The 19,881-nt window shown below is 53.7% G+C and overlaps 2 protein-coding genes across 3 annotated transcripts in view; one reads left to right on the top strand and one right to left on the bottom strand.

Moving 5' to 3' along the window:
• Positions 1-799, top strand: part of DERL3 (derlin 3) — a 2,302-nt gene extending 1,503 nt beyond the window's left edge. The window contains exons 6-7 of the mRNA XM_006768967.2: positions 376-466; positions 571-799. Coding sequence (XP_006769030.1) covers positions 376-466; positions 571-652 — 173 coding nt within the window. The 3' untranslated portion in view covers positions 653-799. The remainder of the gene's footprint in view (positions 1-375; positions 467-570) is intronic.
• A 2,180-nt stretch (positions 800-2,979) lies between these two features.
• The window catches only part of SMARCB1 (SWI/SNF related, matrix associated, actin dependent regulator of chromatin, subfamily b, member 1), a 26,179-nt gene continuing 9,277 nt past the window's right edge, over positions 2,980-19,881 (bottom strand). For both annotated transcript variants that reach the window (XM_006768869.2, XM_006768870.2), the window contains exons 4-9: positions 17,468-17,605; positions 16,142-16,269; positions 14,352-14,518; positions 9,206-9,396; positions 3,760-3,891; positions 2,980-3,319 (exon numbers count right to left, since the gene is read on the bottom strand). In XM_006768869.2, the coding sequence (XP_006768932.1) occupies positions 3,280-3,319; positions 3,760-3,891; positions 9,206-9,396; positions 14,352-14,518; positions 16,142-16,269; positions 17,468-17,605 (796 nt within the window). In that variant the 3' untranslated portion in view covers positions 2,980-3,279. The remainder of the gene's footprint in view (positions 3,320-3,759; positions 3,892-9,205; positions 9,397-14,351; positions 14,519-16,141; positions 16,270-17,467; positions 17,606-19,881) is intronic.

Genomic DNA, 19,881 nt, shown 5'->3' with positions numbered 1-19,881 from the left:
ATCCATCCCCCTACCTCCAGCATCTCCATTCTTATAGCCCCTTGAACAAGCCAGCAGGCCTACAGGTTTCACATCTTCAGGCCTCATCTGCTGATGCTTGTGTGAGTCCTGATTGGGGTGGGGTAGGTAGGTCAGCGTTCCCGCCATGGCGCCCACTCCGCTGTTCTCAGGTCCTGGGTCCTGGAACACTGTCCTTCAGGGCCAACCCTGTGGGGTCTGTGCAGGCCATTGGGCACTCATGCTCTGAGGCCTGAGGTTTCTCTGGGCCTGACTAGGCCTCCAGAGCTGCACATGGAAGCCCAGAACAGGGCTGTGCTGGCCCTGGGATCTGGGCCATGGAGGCAGTGGCCTTGGCAGTCCTCCGCTCTCCCACAGGGATTGCTGTGGGTCACATCTACTACTTCCTGGAAGATGTCTTTCCCAACCAGCCTGGAGGCAAGAGGCTGCTGCTGACCCCCGGCTTCCTGTGAGTACTGGGGGTGACAGCCCTGCAGCTGCCCTCCCTCAGACAGCTCTTAACTCCCTGCTGGACCACGTTGGCCTCAGCTCAACCTGGGCTGCTCCCCACAGGAAGCTGCTACTGGATGCCCCAGAAGAGGACCCCAATTACCTGCCCCTCCCCGAGGAACAGCCAGGACCCCTGCAGCAGTGACCTCACCCAGGGCAGGCCAGCCCCAGGAGCCTGTTTCTCCAACATCTGAAAAGCCTGCATCCCACCCTAACTCCTGCTTGCAGCAGAGCAACCTGTCCTGGAGGCTGGCCATCCGAATAAACAATAACTGCAGCCTCTTGGACCACAGCACTGGCTCCCCTTGCCTCCCTGGCCACACCCTTCCGTGCTGGGCAGATGCTGCTGGCCCTGACCTGGGGCCACGAAGCCTGGACTTCCCTGCCCACCCTTTGCCCAGGACTGCTCTCTCAGACCAACTGTAGGTGGTAGGATGGGAGGCTCAGTGGGTCAAAAAGCTGCCCACAGCTGCCCAGCAGAGCTCTGAGCTCACAGATGGTAGACACGGGGTTTTCAAGCCTCTCCAGTGCCTCAGTGGAGACTTGGACAAATGCCACCTGTGGTGGGCCTGTTCTCTGCCAGCCAGGGGGGTTGGCCAGATCTTGGTGGCAGGGACCAGTACTGGGCTGTCTGGTTGTGCCAAGCCTGGTTTGGGGGGGGGGGACTCCTGCCTGTGGTGCCCTCACGAACAACCAACAAGTGGACCTTTGCCCCACTTCCCAGCTGAGCGACTAACAGACAAGTGACTGACAGATGCAGCCACGGCCCCATGAGGGAGGTCAGTGCAGAGGAGCCGGGCTGGGCTCTGCTTCCTGGAGAAGTTTCCACCTTAGCACTGGCTGAGGCCGAGGCCTCTGGGTGTCCTGTCCCTGCCTTTGTAGCCGAGGACCACAGCCTTATCCAGCCCACAGCTCACTCTTCTCTTCTGTAAAGTGGGCACCGGATGGCCTGGCCAGCTTTCTTTGTTGCTCTAGACCAGCCTGCAATACGGTTTATTCCAGGATGTCCAGAAGCACAGGGCTGGTCATGTTCATGGAAGACAGAAATATTTGCCAGAGTAGACCTTGATTTTGTAGGGAACCCTCATGGAGCAGCAGCCGACCCTGCAGCAGTGTGGGCTCAGACCCGGGGCTGGTGCGCGGGCCCTTCCCAGGCCTCTCCCAGGCAGCTGGGCTCCTACCCAGTGGGACTGAGGCAGGCAGGGTTTGTTCCGTCCACCAGTTGTGGAGCCCCAGGGCTGTTTGCCCACAGATCGAGCAAACACCTTGTTAATGGAACCCACTAGTTTCTAAAGCAACGGGGCCTAGACTCATCTTTGTCAGAGCCTTCCAATGAGGCCCAGCAAGTTCCACTCCTGGAGGAAGGGCAGGAGCCTGTGGACAACCCCCTGGGAGCTGTCACGTCCTGGGACATGCTCACAGGAACCCCGGCCCAGACAGCAAGGCCCACCTTACCCTACGTCCTGGCAACCCAGAGCCCAATTCCTACTTAGGCTAGGAACCAAGTGCCACGGGGCCCCTGTCACGCTCCTGGGGAGCAGAGCAGTCCTGACCTTCAGCCCTGCCCTGGCCGGGGAAGGATGTGCCAGAACTAAAGGTGGCACCAGCCCAGGGCTGGGGGTCTGGCCCACTGTCTTTAGTAAGTGCAGCTGTGTGCCCCGTTCACCAAGCAATGCTTGACTTGGTGAGACCCACACGTGCCCCATGCCCCTTCTGCAGAGTGGGAGCATCCCCACATTAACAGATGAGGTGAGGATGCAGAGGTGGCGACAAACTCATTGAAGGTAGAGCTGGGCAGAGGCCCAGGGCGTGCCTCCTCTCCATATAACCCCACCCCACAAGCCACCACCAGCCAGGTGTGCTGCTCCACATGCTATCATCCTCACAGCCAGCCTGGGAGGGAGGAGCTGGCCTGGGCCAGGTGCCAGCCCGGGGTGGAGGTGGGGCCCAGGCCACCTGTTACATGCACACTGCTGGGAGGTGTGGCTAAATGCTGCACACCTGCTGGAGCTGGAGTAGCTGGGCACAGGCACCCAGGCTGGGGATGCCCTTGCAGTGTCCACAGAGGATGGGGCCTCTGCAAGGGACTCCAGAGAAGCAATGCCCTGGCTGGGATGGCCCGGTCACCTTGAACAGCAGAGCGAATGGTGTGGGGGAGGGGCAGCAACCAACAGACAAGTGGGCCCCCTGCCCACTGAGCCTCATGACCACACCTTTCATTTCTCCTGCTCTACAGAGATCCAAGCATGGGTGGAGGTGGGGAAGCTGGAGGGCCCAAGGAAAAGCAAGGATTATACTCTGCCTCGGTCTTGCAGGGGCTGGGGTGGCTGAGAGTGGAGCCATGGAGCCCCATCAACAGCCACCTGGGGATCGGAGGTGGAGCAGGGTGAGGCTGGGATGTCAGCTTTGGCCACCGCCCCCCCCCCAACACCCAGGCCCGCTCCCTGCTCCCTATTATTTTTATGCAGCCACTTTGAAGAAACGGAACACGACCTGTTGCCTTTTATTTAAAAAGTGTTGCTAGCCCTTCCTGGGGCTTCTATGCAAAAACAAAACAACCCAAAATGAAGCCTCTTCCTGATCAGGGATGGGGGTGGGGACTAGGGCTCAGCAAATGGAAACTGCTGGGGGAGGGCGACCTGGAAGGCCTCCCGCCTGCCCGTGCCCCTCAGGATGGCCCTGGGCTGTCCCCTCGCCTCCCTCTTTGCCAGAAGATGGAGAGGCAGGTTGGTCTTCTGAACGCTGTGTGGGAGCCGAGCGCTGACGGGCTGGTTACCAGGCTGGGGCAGTGTTGGCGAGACGCCTCATCCGCCTGCAGGGGCGGAAAGGGTGGTGACCCAGGGCCAGCTCCCAGCCTTGGGCCACTGCCCACCCCCTTGGCCCCCCCGCCCGGGCTCTCTAGGGCAGCTGGGGAGTGGAAACAGACAGGACGTGGCGGGTGGGATTCCCAGTCCCTCCCTTCCCGTGGCCTTGACCATGTGCTGCTTGGGCCCTGAAACTGTCCTCTCACTTGCCTGCTCAGGCCCTGCCCACCTCAAGGGTCCTGAAACCTGGGTCTGGGCTGTGGTCAGACCCAATCTCAGGGCTTGCTTTCGCTCCATGCAGGGTTTGAAACCTGTACTCTAGGGGCGCACAGGCGCCCTCCCAGAAAGAAACTGGGTCACAGGGGGAGTGATGGTTCTGTACCTGCCTGGAAGCCGGTGCTTGTGGACAGAGCCAGCTACAGGGGTTCTGGGGGGCAGGGGAGAGTACCTTGTGTTCCTGTCCTGGTCACGGATCTTCTTTTCCATCTCGGCATCCGTCAGGGTCTCCAGCAGCGGGCACCACTGGTCAGCATCCCCTGTGTTCCGGATAGCAATCTCCACCGTGGGCAGGGGGTTCTCACTGGGATGGGGAAGGGAGAGAAAAGTGCTAGTTCACAGAACAGCAGCTGGAAAGGCCCCCCAAACAACTGTCTACCTCCTGCCCACCAACAGATGAACGCTGGGGCCCGGGCACGGTGGTAAGGCTGGGTCTTTCCTGCCTCCTCCTCCTCTTCCCCCAGCTGGGCCCATTCCCATGCTCACTCCTGAGCGGGGCACCTCAAGGCAGAGATGCCAGGAGCCTCCCACCGTGACCACAGCGTGCTGCCCCCATGACCCTGGACTTCTCTTCAAAGCAGCATGCTCCTGGCTGCCGCCTTAGTGTCTCTGGGTCTGAGACCGAGGAGGGGCGTGCGCTGGGGAGGAGGTTCCCTTAGAGAACAGTGAGGCCAGGCCAGCTGCTATCACTGGGCTGGGGGAGGGAGGGCTGTTTGCACTGCTCAGTGTCCAGGGCAGGACCCACCAATCGGGAGGACAGATGGAGGTTGAAAGGAGAGAAAAAGCAGGGCTACCCAGAGTCCTGGACACCCCTCACTGAGCGTTGGCTGGGCCGGCCTGCTCCTGAATGTCCCACACACTTGCCTCTCAGCCCACTTCATGGGTGAAATCGACTCCAGAGAGGCTGGGCTATTTGTTGAGGGTAGAGAGCGAGGCCCCAAACCCACGTCCCCGTCCACTTTACCCTGGGGTCCCTCACCCCAAGGGCCACCTGTGCATCCTTTTCCAAGTAGATACAGCGGGGGGGTGGGGGGGGTGTTCAGCCTAGGCCAGTGATGGCAAACCTTTTGAGCTCAGCGTGTCAGCATTTTGAAAAACCGTAACTTAACTCTGGTGCCGTGTCACATATAGAAATTTTTTGATCTTTGCAACCATAATAAAACAGATTTATATTTTTGATACTTATTTTATATATTTAAATGCCATTTAACAAAGAAAAATCAAACAAAAAAATGAATTCGCGTGTCACCTCTGACACGCGTGTCATAGGTTCGCCATCACTGGCCTAGGCAGAGGCTATGAAGGCATGGAGTGGGGGGAGGCGGGGAGGGGCAGGAGCACCAGGGGAGGGAGGGTGTGGGGACAGGAGCCTGGAGGCCACAACTGCCAGGAGGAGCTGTGCCTCCTACCTTCAGGGCAGACAACCCAAACCCCTGGCCTGGCAGACAAGCTTCAGAGCGTAGCCCTAACTGTAATCCTCTCCCGCCCCTTCCCTGTCACCACTCGGGCCTCCCCAGGCCCTTCTCTCTCCTCCAGCCGGCGGCTGCACCTTTCCCCTGAGGCTCAGCCCCAGCGAAGGCCTGCCCTGCTCTGCCACGGCCTGCCAGGAGCCTGCCCATCAAAGCCTGGAGCCCTGCAGAGCACCACCAGCTCCGGGGGGAGCGAGGGCAGGCAAGGCCCAGGGAGGTGCCTGTGGGTGGTGATGAGATAAAAGAGGATAGGCCTGAGAGGGCAGCCTTGGTTTGACACTTCATCTGGAAGATAGGAAAGACATCGGAGGGATTTTCAGAGGATTACGCTTATTAAAGCAGCCAGCATACGTCCCCTGAGGGAGCTTCCTAGGGGTCAGGGCCTTCTTACACAGCTCCCTGAGGCCTGTGCCCAAGGTCATGTGAGTGGTTGGCTAGCGAGGAGCATCCACCAGGCCTGACTGCAGAGCCCCGGCCTCACGGTGGGGCCGCCAAGGGTCTGTCTCGACCTCCCTGTGCTGCTCTCCTGCCTGGGGTCAGACACCAGGTGCACACATGACACAGCGCAGGCACCACAGCCCAGAGCTGGCCCTGGCTCCCTGCAGAAGTGGAGCTCACCTCTTTTTTTTTTTTAATATATTTTTATTGATTTCAGAGAGGAAGGGGGAAAGAGAGATAGAAACATCAATGATGAGAGAGAATCATTGACTGGCTGCCTCCCGCACGCCCCCCACCAGGGACCGAGCCCTTGACCGGAATCGAACCTGGGACCCTTTGGCTCTATCCACTGGGCAACACCAGCTAGGGCGGGGCTCAGCTCTTGAATCAGGCCCAGAAGCCGGAGCTCCTGCTGGTGACTCTGAGGCCGTGACAGCAGCGCCAGCCCCCATGCCTTGGGGCCCTGGGGCCAATCTCCTCATCACTCCTGACAGCCGTGCTCTGGCCTGAGCTGGTGGTTGGACAACCCAGGAACCACCAGCCACAGACCCAACATCATTCCTCACCTCGAGGGCTACCGACTGCCTTTCTCAGGGGGCAGACATGAAAGGCGCCAAGCTCACACGAGGGGAAGAAAACATGCTCTCCTCTTAATTTAAACAAGAGCTGGTGCGTAGGTCCTGGAGTCCCTGTGTTTACCCCCTGGGCTCTGGGAAGATTCCACGCCAGTGGTTGTTCTAAAATAAGAACCGCTCAAAACAAGAAAGGGCCTGGAGCCAGCAGGCCTGGCTCGGTTGGGGGCGGATGCAGACACAGACCCACCCTGCCTCCCACCCTCAGGGAATTGTGACTCAGAGGCTTCAAGGCCCCTAACACCCCTCAGTGTCCAGGTGGGGACCCAGAGCCCAGGCGGGAAGGCCGTGTGTGAGGCCACAGAGGGACCAGGACTGACGATCACACAGGCTCTTGAGGTTAATTTTCAGTGTGATCGCACTTTTATGACCTCACGTGACACAACAGACCGCTGAGGAGCACTGCTGTGCCCACTGAGTAAATGAGACAGCGGGAAAGACCTGCCCGCAGCCACTCAACTGGGAGGGGGCGGAGGACATAGACCTCGATGTCACCCTCCTGTTCAAGGCCAGCTGACTGTTGACAAGGGTGCCACGCCACCCAGAGAGGAAAACGCAGTCTCCCAACAAATGGTGCTGAGACCACAAGACCTTGGGTTAAGCAATGGTTCTTACATGTGACACTAAAAGCACAAAAGGGAAAATAGATAACAAAATGTGCAACTTGTGTACTTCAGAGCACAATAATACAAGTGAAAAGAAAAGCTACAAAACGGGAGAAAATATTTGTAAATCATTTATCTGACAAGGGACTTGTATCTAGGCTCCACCCAGCCCCCTCTCGATGAAGCCCTGTCCCTGTCCTGTTACTCACGGTCTCTTCGTCCCCATTCCGCTGGCTTCCAAACATCTATGACAACCTAGTTTAGCTGTGTCCTCTAGGAGCTCAGGGGCCCCACCCACCTGCCACACACCTGTGTTCCCCACGCCCCCCACTCCACGTTCCCCCGCATCGGCCAGCCCATCCTACTTGCTGAAGGGAAGCAGCCTGTTCTCTGCCCTGGTGCCCGACTGTGGGCATCTTGCCCCTGCTCCACCGGACACAACTCAATGCTGTCCCTGAGAAGGGCACCAGAGCCAGGCACTGGCAGGAGGACAGACTCCTGGCTCATTACAGTTCTGTCCCGAGCGCTGAAGCCTGTGACAAGCCAGCCCTGACCAAGGCAACCCTTCCTGTCTCTGACAGCTCCCTGCACACTAACCAACACTGACCAACAGGCTGGACCCAAGATGAAGAGCTCACAGGCCTGGACAGCTGGGAAAACACCACCAGGCCGTACCCCTCCTGCCTGGCTGGCCCAGGCTGCTGCAGGGGAAATGTGCTCCCCTGGCCCCCATGGGGTGGCCCTGCCTTCCATCCTGAGGATGTGAAATCTGCACACTAAGCACTAGAGACTGAGGTGGGACGGAGGTCTGTGATGCTCCCCGTCCACAAAACCGGAATTCATTAACTGGCTGCTGAGATACGCGAGGGATCTAAGTCCTGACCTGCCACCACCACGGGCTCCCGAGGGGCACCTGCTCTGGAGCTACTTGGCCCACTGCTGACGTCCTGAGGCTCAAGGGCTTTGGGTGGACAGCTCGGTTCACCTGGAGGTCAGAGCAGGATGGCGCAACATGTGTCAATACCCTCAGGGTCCTGTTGCCGAGAGCGTGACACCCCCACGCCTGCACCTGCCAGTCAGAACGTGTGTTCTGACCCAATCAGCATGTGGGGAATGAGGTCCTCGGTGTTGATGTCAATCCTAAGACCTGCAAAATGTCACTCCCTCCCAGGACCTCAGGGTCGGCGCTGGGAAGCAAGGCCGTGCCAAATTGGTCTTGGACCCAGTGGCCTTGGTTCCAGCGAAGAGTAAAGAGACACGCACTGACACACCCGAGCAGGCCTCCACAGGAAGCGGGAGATGTGGGCAGACACCACCTCCCCTCTCCTCTCCTCTCCGGGCCAGGACCCCCTGGTCAGCAGGGCTGCTGGAGGGTTACGGGAGGTGAGGGATGTGCCGTGTCAGCCGGGATGCTGGGAGCACAGACCCCCACGGGGCTCGGAGTCTCCAGGCCTGGAACCTCAGTCCCGTGGTGTGCGATCATTCCTTCTCTCTTGCTCAGATTTACAGGAAGCCGTAAGAAAGCTGTCTCTTGGGAATTCTGGGAGAACCAGCTGAGACACAAACATACTCACGAGCCCCATTAATTGTTATGTCTTTGCAAAAAGACCTGCATACTTGCTCCTCATGCAGCATTTGAAGCTCAGTCTCTAAGTAATGACCACCACATGTGGATGATGACAGCTTCATGAGCAGAATAAATCCTAACATCCTGTTTTGATGCAGGGATACTCAGACCCCCCACCCCCACCCACTCCCACACACCATCCAACTGGGGAAGAGGAGCTCAAGGGACAGGGCTGGTTGACGGCACAGTCCTGAGGCAGGCAAGCATCACTACTCAGTTAACGCCCCCCAAGTCCTACCTCCCGCCAGGCCTGTTTCTCACTGTGAGGCCAAAACCAACAGGAAGGCCACGTCTGTCCACCCCCAACCCTAGCACATAGGACACTGGACTGGAATGTTCTCTTTACACTTCCACCTTCGCAGGCAGCCTGACTTTGGCTCTTGATCTTCCATGGCACCAGTACGGGGTCCGGCCGGCGTGGGTGCCCACCAGCTGGCCTCTGCACGGCGGCGAGAGGCAACTGAAAGCAGCAGCTGGAGGATTCCCTGGCTCTGAGCCAGGAGGGCCGTATGGAGGAGCCCGTGTTGAGACAGAACCAAGTCCATCAGATGAAGAATTCTGGGTGCAACCCTGACAGGCAGTGTGGGCAAGACTGCAGAGAGGAGGACGGAGGGGTATGAGGGCCACAGAGGGGCTGCTGGCCCGGAGTGCGGCCCAGGGCAGTGCGGGCGGGTGGGGGGGAGCCCAGCTTCTGGGATATAAGAGGTGGCAGAAGGAGCGAGGCTGCCCCAGGCCAAACCATACTGTGAAGCTCCAGAAAATCCCAGAGACATGACCATGCACAGGGAGAAGTCTTTTCCCAAAAACAGGTTTGCAGAGGAGACAGAGAGACTCATCGCGATCCTACCTGAAAGCGTAGGTCTTCTGATGCCAACTCAGCTGTCCTCGGATGCTGTAGGCGATGGTGGTGACAAACTCCCCGCCTAGTCCCAGTTCCGAGCACAGCTTCAGGGCGAACTTCTCGGGCGAGTTCTCCTTCTCGGACATGTCCCACTCAAACTGGTCCACCAGGGAGATGTTCCCCACATGGATGTTCAGCTGGGGCCAGAACCAAAGAACCCAAGTTAGAACAGTCAGAACCCGCCCCACAGGGGCACTGTGAGAAGGGGGACAGCTCGCTCTGAGCCAAGTGCGTCTGACCCCAGAACAGACAAGCCCTCACACCACCAAGCCAGGCCGGAAACCCAACCTGGGGACAGACTCCCAGTAGCCCACCAGATGATGGCATCCCAGGGGTAGGGATTCTAGTGGGCTGGAGCACCTGAAGGGGTCCCACAGCTGACAACTGTCCAGCCAAGAAAGCTCCAGTCAGGGGAGCAGGTGGCAGCTCCAGCTCCAACTTTCTGTATGGCTGCCCACAAGCCCCATCAGGACAACAACACGGCACTCAATTCTGAGAAATATACCAGGGAAGCCAGCTGGTCAGGCACATGAGGAGCCTGTGTGGGGCTGACTTGGCCGCTTGGAGCGTGTGGCTGGCTGTGGCTCACTCCATAAGGCCGTGTCCTCACGGAAGTTATAGGACAAAGATGCAGCACAGGGCAGGGTCCTCAGGGCCATCCTCCAGAGGTAACAGGCTACACAGGAACCTGGGTGAGGCTCCTGCTACTACACCCAACAATCCCCCATTTCTCTCCCATGACATCCCCCTTTCCCCAACTGTGCCCCTTTTTCTGGTAGTTGGCCACAGTGTGAAACTGAAACAGGCGAAGAACAACAAATTCTCTCCCAAGTAATTAACTAGCAAGGAGACTGAATCCGTAATCAAAGCCCTGACAAAGGAAAGCCCTGGCCCTAATGGCTTCCCTGGTGAGTTCTACCAAAAACTTAAATAAGAACTACCATCAAGCCTTCTCAAATTCTGCCCAAGAAAAGTGAAGAGCGGGCAACACTTTATAATTCATTGCCCTAATGCCAAAGCCAGACATTGCAAGAAAGGAAAACTATAGAGCAATATTCCTTATGAACACGGATACAATAATCCTCAACAAAATCCTAGCCAATTGAATCCAGCAGCATATTAGAAGAATTAAACACTACAACCACGTGGGATTTATTCCTGCAGTACAAAGATGCTTCAATACGAAAACCGATCAATGAGAATATACCACATTCACAGATGAAGAATAAACCACATGATCATCTCAATGGATACAGAAAAAACATTTGGCAAAATTCAACACCCTTTCAGGATAAAAACACTCAAGAAACTAGAAATAGAAGGAAACCACTTTTTTGTTGTTGTTAATCCTCACCAGAGGATTTTTTTCTCAGTTTTTCAGAAAGAGTAGAGGAGAGGGGTAGTGACAGAAAGAGAACATCGATGTGAGAGAGACACATTAATGGGTTGCCTCCCGCACACGCCCCAACCGGGGCGAGGGGTCGAGCCTTCAACCAAATGTTGTTGTTAATCCTCACCAGAGGATTTTTTTCTCAGTTTTTCAGAAAGAGTAGAGGAGAGGGGTAGTGACAGAAAGAGAACATCGATGTGAGAGAGACACATTAATTGGTTGCCTCCCCCACAGGCCCCAACCGGGGCCAGAGGTCAAGCCTTCAACCAAAGTACGTGCCCTTGACCAGAATCCAACCTAGGACCCTTCAATCCTTGGGCTGATGCTCTAATTACTAAGCAAACCAGCTGGGGCAGAAGGAAACTACTTTAACATAATAAAATCCATACATGAAAAATCCACAGTGAATACGCATTCAACAGTGAAAGACGAAAAGCTTTTCCTCTAAGACCAGGAACTAGACAAGATGACTGCTCTTACAATTTCGAGACAGAGCAAGTAGGCAAGAAAAAGAAAAAAAAGGCACCCAATGCCCTAGCCCAGTGGTCGGCAAACTCATTAGTCAACAGAGCCAACTATCAACAGTACAACGACTGAAATTTCTTTTGAGAGCCAAATTGGGTCGCGGCATTATGAAGATTGAGAACTACTGTCTAAGACTGTTCCCTCATTTGTAAAACAAACCAAAAAAAACACCTGCATTAACAAATAGCACATTTCTTATGGTAAGGAATAAATAAAATAGCATAAAATATCTGGTCATGGTAGCTGCTTGGGAAATGTTCTGCTGAATCTCAATTTTTCCCTGAACAGTTCCCATTGATGGAAGTAGGAGGAGCCCTCCCTGGAAGAAGGTGCTCATTAAATATTTGCGGAGAAGATGGAGCCATGTTAAACCGTTTATTCACAGAGAATTCCCTGTGGTCCTGGCCTGAGAGACCCTGAAGTTAGGCCCTGAGCTAACTCTCCTGAAGCTAAACTCTGGTATCACTCACAGATCAGGGTGAGACTGCATCCATCACGTAGTCTACCTTTGGCACAAGGGAGCAAAGAACAATGATGTGACATGAGAATAACTTAGGGTTTTAAACTTCTATCAATGATCATTTGTTCCAAAGGTGGGTCCCTCTTCCTTCCTCTCTGAAATCAATAAAAATATATTTTTTTAAAAAAGCACCCAAACTGTAAAGGAAGGAGTTATCTCTGTTCACATGATATGAGCTCATATGTACAAAACTTCAGATTACATAAAAGAAGTTAGAGCTAATAAATAAATTCAGCAAAGTAGCCCTAGCCGGTTTGGCTCAGTGGATAGAGTGTAGGCCAGCGGACTGAAGGGTCCCAGGTTTGATTCCGGTCAAGGGCATGCACCTTGGTTGCGGGCACAACCCCAGTAGGGGTGTGCAGGAGGCAGCTGATCGATGTTTCTCTCTCATCGATGTTTCTAACTCTCTATCCCTCTCTCCCACCCCTCTGTGGAAAAATCAATAAAATATATTTTTTTAAAAATTCAGCAAAGTAGCAGAATATAGTCAAAACACAAAAATCAGCTACATTTCTACACTAACAATGAACAATCTGAAAAGAAAATTGAGAAAACAAATCCATTTAAAATAGCATTAAAAAGAACAAAATACTTAGGAATTAACTTAACAAAGGAGATAAAAGACTTGTACAATGAAAACTACAAAACAATGCTGAAAGCAATTAAAGAAGTCATAAATAAAAGACATCCCAACAATTTATTTTTGTAGAAGTAGGAAAAAATCCATCCTAGAATTCATATGAAATCTAAGCCCTGAGCAGCCACAAAACGATCTTGAAAAAGAACAACAAAGACTCCACTTCCTGATTGTAAAGCTACAGTAATCAAAACAGTGTGATACTGACACAGAGACAGACTTGTAAACCAAAGGAACAGAGAACCCAAAAATAAACCCTTGCATATATGGTCCAATGATTTTCAACAAGAGCACCGAGACCACTGAACGGGAGAAAAAACAGTCAACAAACCATGCTGGAAAAGCAGGATATCCACATGCAAAAGAATGAAGCTGGGTCCTAACCTTACACCAAGCATGTCAAGCTCAAAGGCTGGCACGGGCCAAATACACAAGGTTTAAGTTTATGTGGGCCGCAAAAAAACACAAAAGCTTCAATTTTCACAGAAACGTAGGTTTATTTCAATAGAGACATGCTGAACACAAAGGGCTGAAATAAATGAGTCGTTGTTAATATAAAATAATAGAACACTTTAATAAAAATTAATATAGCTGATAAGCCATTTTCAGTTTCTGAAAGAGGACTTTGAAATTATTAATAACTAGAGGCCCGGTGCATGAAATCCGTGCACTGGTAGTGTCCCTAGTGGCTGCCGGCTGGGGATTCCCTCTTTTCCCCTGGCTGGCCCTGCCCCCTGGTCCCACTCCTGGACGAAGCCAGGTCGAGGGGACAATTTGCATACTATACTTTTATTATATAGGATTATGTATAACAGGATATTGTAAAAATTAAGTTATGAAATTTTTATTAAAACGTTTCTTATAACCGTTATATTGGCTGGGCCACAAAAATATTCATTGCGGGCCACATGCAGCCTGTGGGCTGTGAGTTTGACATGCTTGCCTTACACCATATATAAAAGTTAACCCAAAATTGATGAAAGACATAAATATAAGAGCTAAAACTATAAAACTCTTAGAAAAAATAGATGAAACAGGGAACAAATGAGAAAAATAGAAAAATTGGACTTCACCAAAAAAATAAAAAGGTAACTCACAGAATGTGAGTAAATACTTGCAAATCACGTATCTGATAAGGGATTGATATGTAGAACAGAGGAACTTGTAAAACGCAACAAAAGAACAAACCTGATTAAAAGTTGGGCAAGGTCTTGAATAGACATTTCTCTAAAGATATACAAATGGCCAATAAGCACGTGAAAAAATACTCAGCATCACTAACCAACAGGGAAATGCAAATCAAAACCACAATGAGATACCACTTCACACTAAGCAAGCTCTGTAGCAGGCAGGCCTGGCCCCAAATCCCAAGTCTACCACTTCTCAACTGGGCAGTTTGGGGCAGATGGCCTCACCTTTCCATGTGCCATTTCTTTTTTTTCTTTTGTTAAATATATTTTTATTGATTTCAGAGAGGAAGGGAGAGGGAGAGATAGAAACATTTATGATGAGAGAGAATCATTGATCAGCTGCCTCCTTCATGCTCCCCACTAGGGATCAAGCCTGCAACCCAGACATGTGCCCTTGACTGGAATTGAACCTAGGACCCTTCAGTCCGCAGGCCAATGCTCTATCCACTGAGCCAAACCGGCCACTTCACCTGTAACACAGCGGATAAGGCAGCATCTACCCCAGGACTGTGGCGGGTTACTGAGACAGAAAGGGGTGTGCTCGACCCAACCAGCCTCTGGGAAGGGTATGGCAGTGTGCGCATCTGTGGGCTTCCCCCATCTGCCCAGCAGCTGGCTTCATCTCCTTTGAATACGCCTGGAATGTGTACCTGACTCAGAGGAGGCAGGCCCTCCCTTCCTGGGGTAGGAAGCAGAGCCACGTGCTCTCAAGGACAGCTTTCCAGGAGCTCTGTCCACAGGCTTCACTGACGGGTCCATGTGCCTTCAGTGTCCCATGCCCCCACACATGGGGTAAGGCGGGCTCTGGCACACGGAGAGGAGCTGCCTACCTTGATGATTACACGCTGGTCTGACTGGTCCTCCAGGATGCTGTCAGTGGGATAGGACTCAATCTGCTGTCTGATGGCAGAGGCGATAGCTGGCACGAATGTCAGTGGGTTCAAATCTAGATCATCACAGAGGATTTCTGAAAACATCTCAGGAGTCATCAGCTTCTCTGTAATCAGGTAAGAGGACAGAGGTTGTCAACAAACTGCAAGGCCTAATCTCCGCATCCTCAGCCCTGACCTCTCCATCTCCTTCCTCCTCTGCCAAACCTCAGTCGAATATAAGGATGAAGATGAGGACGGGTGGCCCTCCCTGACATATCAGGGAAAGGAAGCAAAGGGTGAACTCTCCCTTCTGCCCATCGTTCCACATACACCTCCTCCTTCACACCCCCGGGGTGGTCAAGGCCCTAGGTGTCCCCCCATACCAGGTTCTCCCTGCTCCCAGGCACCCTACACCGCTACACACTCAATTAGTTCTAACCAAAGAGATGTTTGGGGAGAGGGGAAGCAAAGGCGCTTCAGAGCCCATGTCCACACTCTCCTCTCCTCTTGACCCAGGCAAGCAGGGCAGCCCCATGTGAAGACTCAGAGAGAGGACAGCGATCTACACACCAGGAGAGGCCTCAGAGGAAACCTATGCTGCCAACACCTTGATCTTAAAGTTCTGGCTTCCAGATCTGGGAGGAAATGCATTTCTGTTGTGTAAGCCCATGTGTGGGACGTTACGGCAGCCCTAGCAAATGAACAGCTTCCTTCTGCATAAGGCACTCTGAGGCCAGGTCCCACTGGAGGATGGAGCAGATGCTCGTCCATCTACCTCTTCCTCACCAGTGGGGATATCCCTCGGAGATAGTTTTCAGCTGCTTATGGTTTTTTACAGACCTTCCCTCAGTTTCTAACTCTATGGGTAGCATATGCACTCAACAAGCTGACAAGCACGGAGGTGTGTGTGGGTCCTGGAAATGTAACTGTACCAGGCATGAGCTCACAGGGACCATCTGTGACTGGTCAGGCTATAGCAAGGTGCTGTGCAATCAAATGTTTTTCTGCCCATTCTGCCCTATTCTCATAACCCAAACTTTAATGATCGCCAACACTCTGGGATAAGCCACAGACAAAAAAAGCCAAGAATGAATTCCCACATGAGCAAATAGCATGATTCCATTATCATGAACCAGCTCTGCTTAACAGATACTCAACCCCACTATTTCCTCACTAGCCCAGAAGAAGAGCTAGAGACCGAGTGTCCTAACAGCATCAGGACAAACCTGTAACACTGAGCCAACCTATGTTCAATAACTCAAAAAGCAAGCAAATGTATTTTATTTTGAAGATTGCAGCAGGCAGCTAAAGTGCTCAGGCTAAGTAATCTATGAGTACATTGTCCACAGCATTTTAAAAAATTAACCTTTTGCCTGACCAGTGTGGCTCAGTAGTTGAGCATCAATCTATGAACCAGGAGGTCACAGTTCGATCCCTGGTCAGGGCATATGCTTGGGTTGCAGGCTCAATCCCCAATAGGGACCATGCAGCAGGCAGCTGATCGATGATTCTCTCTCATCATTGATGTTTCTATCTCTCTCTCTCTCTCCCTCTCCCTTCTTCTCTGAAATCAATAAAATAAAATAAACTGTGGCAGAAGCAGGATTTGAACCCAAAGTCCACACCCTCTAAAAGCCACAATGCTTTGATTGTTGGGTTGAGAACCCACAACCCGCCCAAAGGGCATCAGGCATGAAAGGGGAGTGTTTGTACAGTGGCTTGTCTGGGCTGCACAGAGCCCCATATACCATTCATATTCCAGGTAAATGCATCCCTTAGCTTCTGCCCATCAATCTCCATGTCCAGCCGGATGGGGACCAGCACCTCAGGCTGGGACGCATTCTCGTGGATCACTGCTGGGTCATGGTCATCAAAGCTGGAAGTGAACGGCAGCAAAGTCACCAGGGGTGCTCTGAGTCCCCCCAGGGCTCCCTCTCTGCACCATGGATCGCCGCAAACCTGGCCAAGGGGGAAGCCCACTTCTTAGGGGACCTGTCAACTAAGGGCTGAGTCAGCAGAGACCAGGGCAGCAGGGGTCCCGAGCCACGGGCAGAGCCCCACACTTCATGAGCACACGGGAAAGAGACGGAGAGCTGCTGGCTTGGGCAGTGGACACGGCCTGGGCATGCTCTGAAAGAAGGGAGGTTTAAGCCCCAAAGCAGGCAGGACTTCCACAGAAAGCTGTGGGAAAGGCAAGGTAATTCCAAAGGAGGAAATACCTGAGCAAAGGCCAAGGAACAAGTAGAAGCAGGGAGCTGCTGGGGTAGCAGCAGCCAGAACACTGAAGGTGGGGTAGAGGTTAGATGGGGGAGCAGCTTGGAGGCACTGGGAGACTATGGGGTCAAGGTGCCAACAGTTCTCCATCGCAGCTGCGGAATCTCTACCTAAGGGAGTTCCCGGAGGACTGAGGGAGGGCTTCAGGAAGACAAAGAGGGAAGAGATGTGGGCATGTGGGGGGACTGGGAAGCCTAAGGGCATCTGCGGAACACAGAGGGCTGAGACCTGCTCCCAGAGCTTGGGGCAGGACCACAAGCAAACAAGAAAAGCACACCATCTGCCAGACACAAATGCTCGGGCTTGAAAAATAACCCCCAAAAGGTAGCTATGTCCGAATCCTCGGAACCTTGACCATGTGTTTTGCAAAGTGATTAAGTTAAGGCTCTTAAGAGGAGATTAATTATCCTCGTGGGCCTAAATGGTATCAGGAGAGATTTCACACACACACACACACACACACACACACACACACACACACACAGAAGGCCATGTGACCACGGGAGCAGAGACTGGTGCTGTGGCTATAAGCCAAGGAATGCCAGCAGCCACCAGAAGCTGGAAGAGACAGAAACAGATTCTCTCCCAGAGGCCACAGAATTGCAACCCAGCCAACACCCTGATTCGGGCTGGAGCCACCTGGAGACCAGCACCCTGCAAGCTGAGGGAAAACAGTTTCACGGAGAAGGCAGCAGGGCATTTTGGGCAACACGAAGTAAGCGTGTTTTTCAGGGGAGGAGGAGATTAAAATGCATTCGGGCACTGAGGTGGACTCAGTGGAAAGGGTGAAGTGCGCTCACCAGAGAGGGAAGGTTCTCTTCTTGTCCCGGCCCATGCGGTTCCTGTTGATGGTCGTGGAGCACGGCACAGCGTCTAGATGGTGGGAGCTGTTGGGCAGGGTGGGCACCCACTGACTGTTCCTCTTTGCTTTCTGTTCCCTGGAAAGACATGGGAAATCTTCCACTCAGTCTGTGAGCCCAAGACCACCACCAGGTAGCAAGTCAGCGGATGCCCTCTGCACCCCTGCTGGGCTCCAGGCCCCAGTGGGAGCTTCTGTGCACCCCGGACTCTGCAGGTATCTATTCCCTAGGCTCCCACCGGCACCTGCTCGGAGGTGACCAAGCTAGAAGAAGGGTGCAAAGGGCCCCAACATGTCAGAGCAGCCCCCGCCCAGGGCACGAGCCATAATTAGCATGCTGTGCTGGACGTGGCTCCGTGGAAGCACTGTGAGGAGGCTTCCCAGAGCAGTGGAGCCTTAAACACTGCGTCGGGGTTCACTGGGGTGGGGATGACTGGAGGGGAGAAAGCATTTCAGGAGGAGCAGGCAGCAGCAGGCTGCGGGCCTGACGGGGGCTGGAAACATGGGACACAGACAGGGTTCCAGTGACAGGGCCGACGTTTTCTGTGAGCGTCTACACTCAGCAGATGGCTGGGCGTCCCCAGGGCTTTGCAGCAGGAAGAGACGTGATCAGACTATTATTTCAACACGCAGGCCAGCCCGAGAGGGCCTAGGCAAACCCGCAGGCCTCTGGGCTTCCAGACCAGTAGACACTCAAAATAACTTCAGGAGCCCATGTCTTACGAAGGCGGAGTGCTCTGAGTCCCTTGCTCATCCTCGGGGCAGCCCTCCCCAATGAGATGACGAGCAAGGTGAGGGCAGTGACTGTGTGTCATTCACCTATATGAGCACCTGCACCAGTCTCCTTCAACCACGGCGACCACTCAGAGAATACGGATTTCCTGCTGCTTTGCCAGCGCCCTCTCAGGAGCGCCAGAGACACAGCTGGCAGCCCTTCCCCTCCTCGTGGGTCGTGGAGGGCAGAGGTGGTGGCCATGGCCTGCCTGGGCCCAGGCCCTTTAACTCTTTTATCTTCTAAAACTGGGGCCACTCACACTCCGATGCAGAGGCCCAGGAACACCCCTGACTGAGGGCAGGGTCAGAGAGGGATTCACAGCACCTTGGCCAGGGCTCCACCGTCCCCCGTACCCGGGTCTTGCTTAGACCTCATGATCAGCCTTCACCTTATATGAGGCCTGGGGAAACGGGAAACACGGAACTGATCTGGGCAGGGCTCAGAACTGGGGCAACAAGACCAGGATCCCCACCACAGCCCATCTGGGCCCACTGGCCACCCAGACCCGCCTAGAGCACAAACATTTAAGCAGTAGATTCCTGAATCCCACCCAGGTCAAACAATCCCCATCTCTGGGGAGGGCCTGGAAATATGAATTCTTAACAACTTCCACGCAATGCTGGTCCCACTGGGCCTCTACTTGGGAGCCTTGGGTCTAGCACACCACCTCTTTTCTGAGCCTCCTAGAGCCAAATCCTACCCTAACTCAGTAGCAATCTCACTCATTTCCAGTCTGGGCTGCTCTGCCAAGTTATGTCACAGACACAGTGAGCATGAATCCACAGCCACGCACAGAATAATCTGAGGCTACGAGTCATGTAATTCAAGCTTCTTCCTCTGCCAGGAGGTCTGCCTGAGGGGGCAGCCAGCCTCTGCCTGACCTGCCCAGTGAGGGGGGGGGGGAGGTGCCAGTCCTCCCGTGGGGCTGACTAGACAGTGAGAAGGCGCTTCCTGAGCATAAAGCCTGACAAAGCGCAAAGCAGCCTCCTTCAAACCTTTACCTCCTCCCCCCTCCCCCCCAATTCTTCCTCCCTCAGCTGTTCCTCAAATGACACGATCATTAAGAAAGTGTTTATCGCCCCATAAAAGTTTCCCAGCTGATGTGTGCAGACTTGAAAGTCCCATCCATGTGCACTTAATTTCCTTCTGCCACTTCCCTGGGAAAGTCTAGCCATCCTTATGTTTTACCACATCCCAGGGGGTGGGAGGGGGTAGGGGGTAGGGAGAGAAATCTGTAGAGCATACATCTACAACGCTGGCCAGGTTGGATGTGTGCCACCATTTCCCAGGGGCAGTGGGGAGGGAGGATTATATAAACAATCCAATAGGAAAGTTGAGAGCAAATTGGAAAAGAAAACCGTATCACGTGAAACAATAACGCTCTCCAGCCCGGCCAGTGTGGCTCAGTGGTTGAGCATCGACCTATGAGCCAGGAGGTCAGGGTTAGATTCTGGGTCAGGGCACATGCCTGGGCTGCGGACTTGATCCCCAGTATAGGGCGTGCAGGAGGCAGCCAATCAATAATTCTCATCATTGATGTTTCTATCTCTCTCTCCCTCTCCCTTCCTTTCTGAAATCAA

This window comes from Myotis davidii, unplaced genomic scaffold (assembly GCF_000327345.1).
Source record: "Myotis davidii unplaced genomic scaffold, ASM32734v1 scaffold223, whole genome shotgun sequence".
NCBI lineage: Eukaryota > Metazoa > Chordata > Mammalia > Chiroptera > Vespertilionidae > Myotis > Myotis davidii.
The sequence above is the reverse complement of the archived record's forward strand: the minus strand, read 5'-3'. Positions and strand labels throughout refer to the sequence as shown.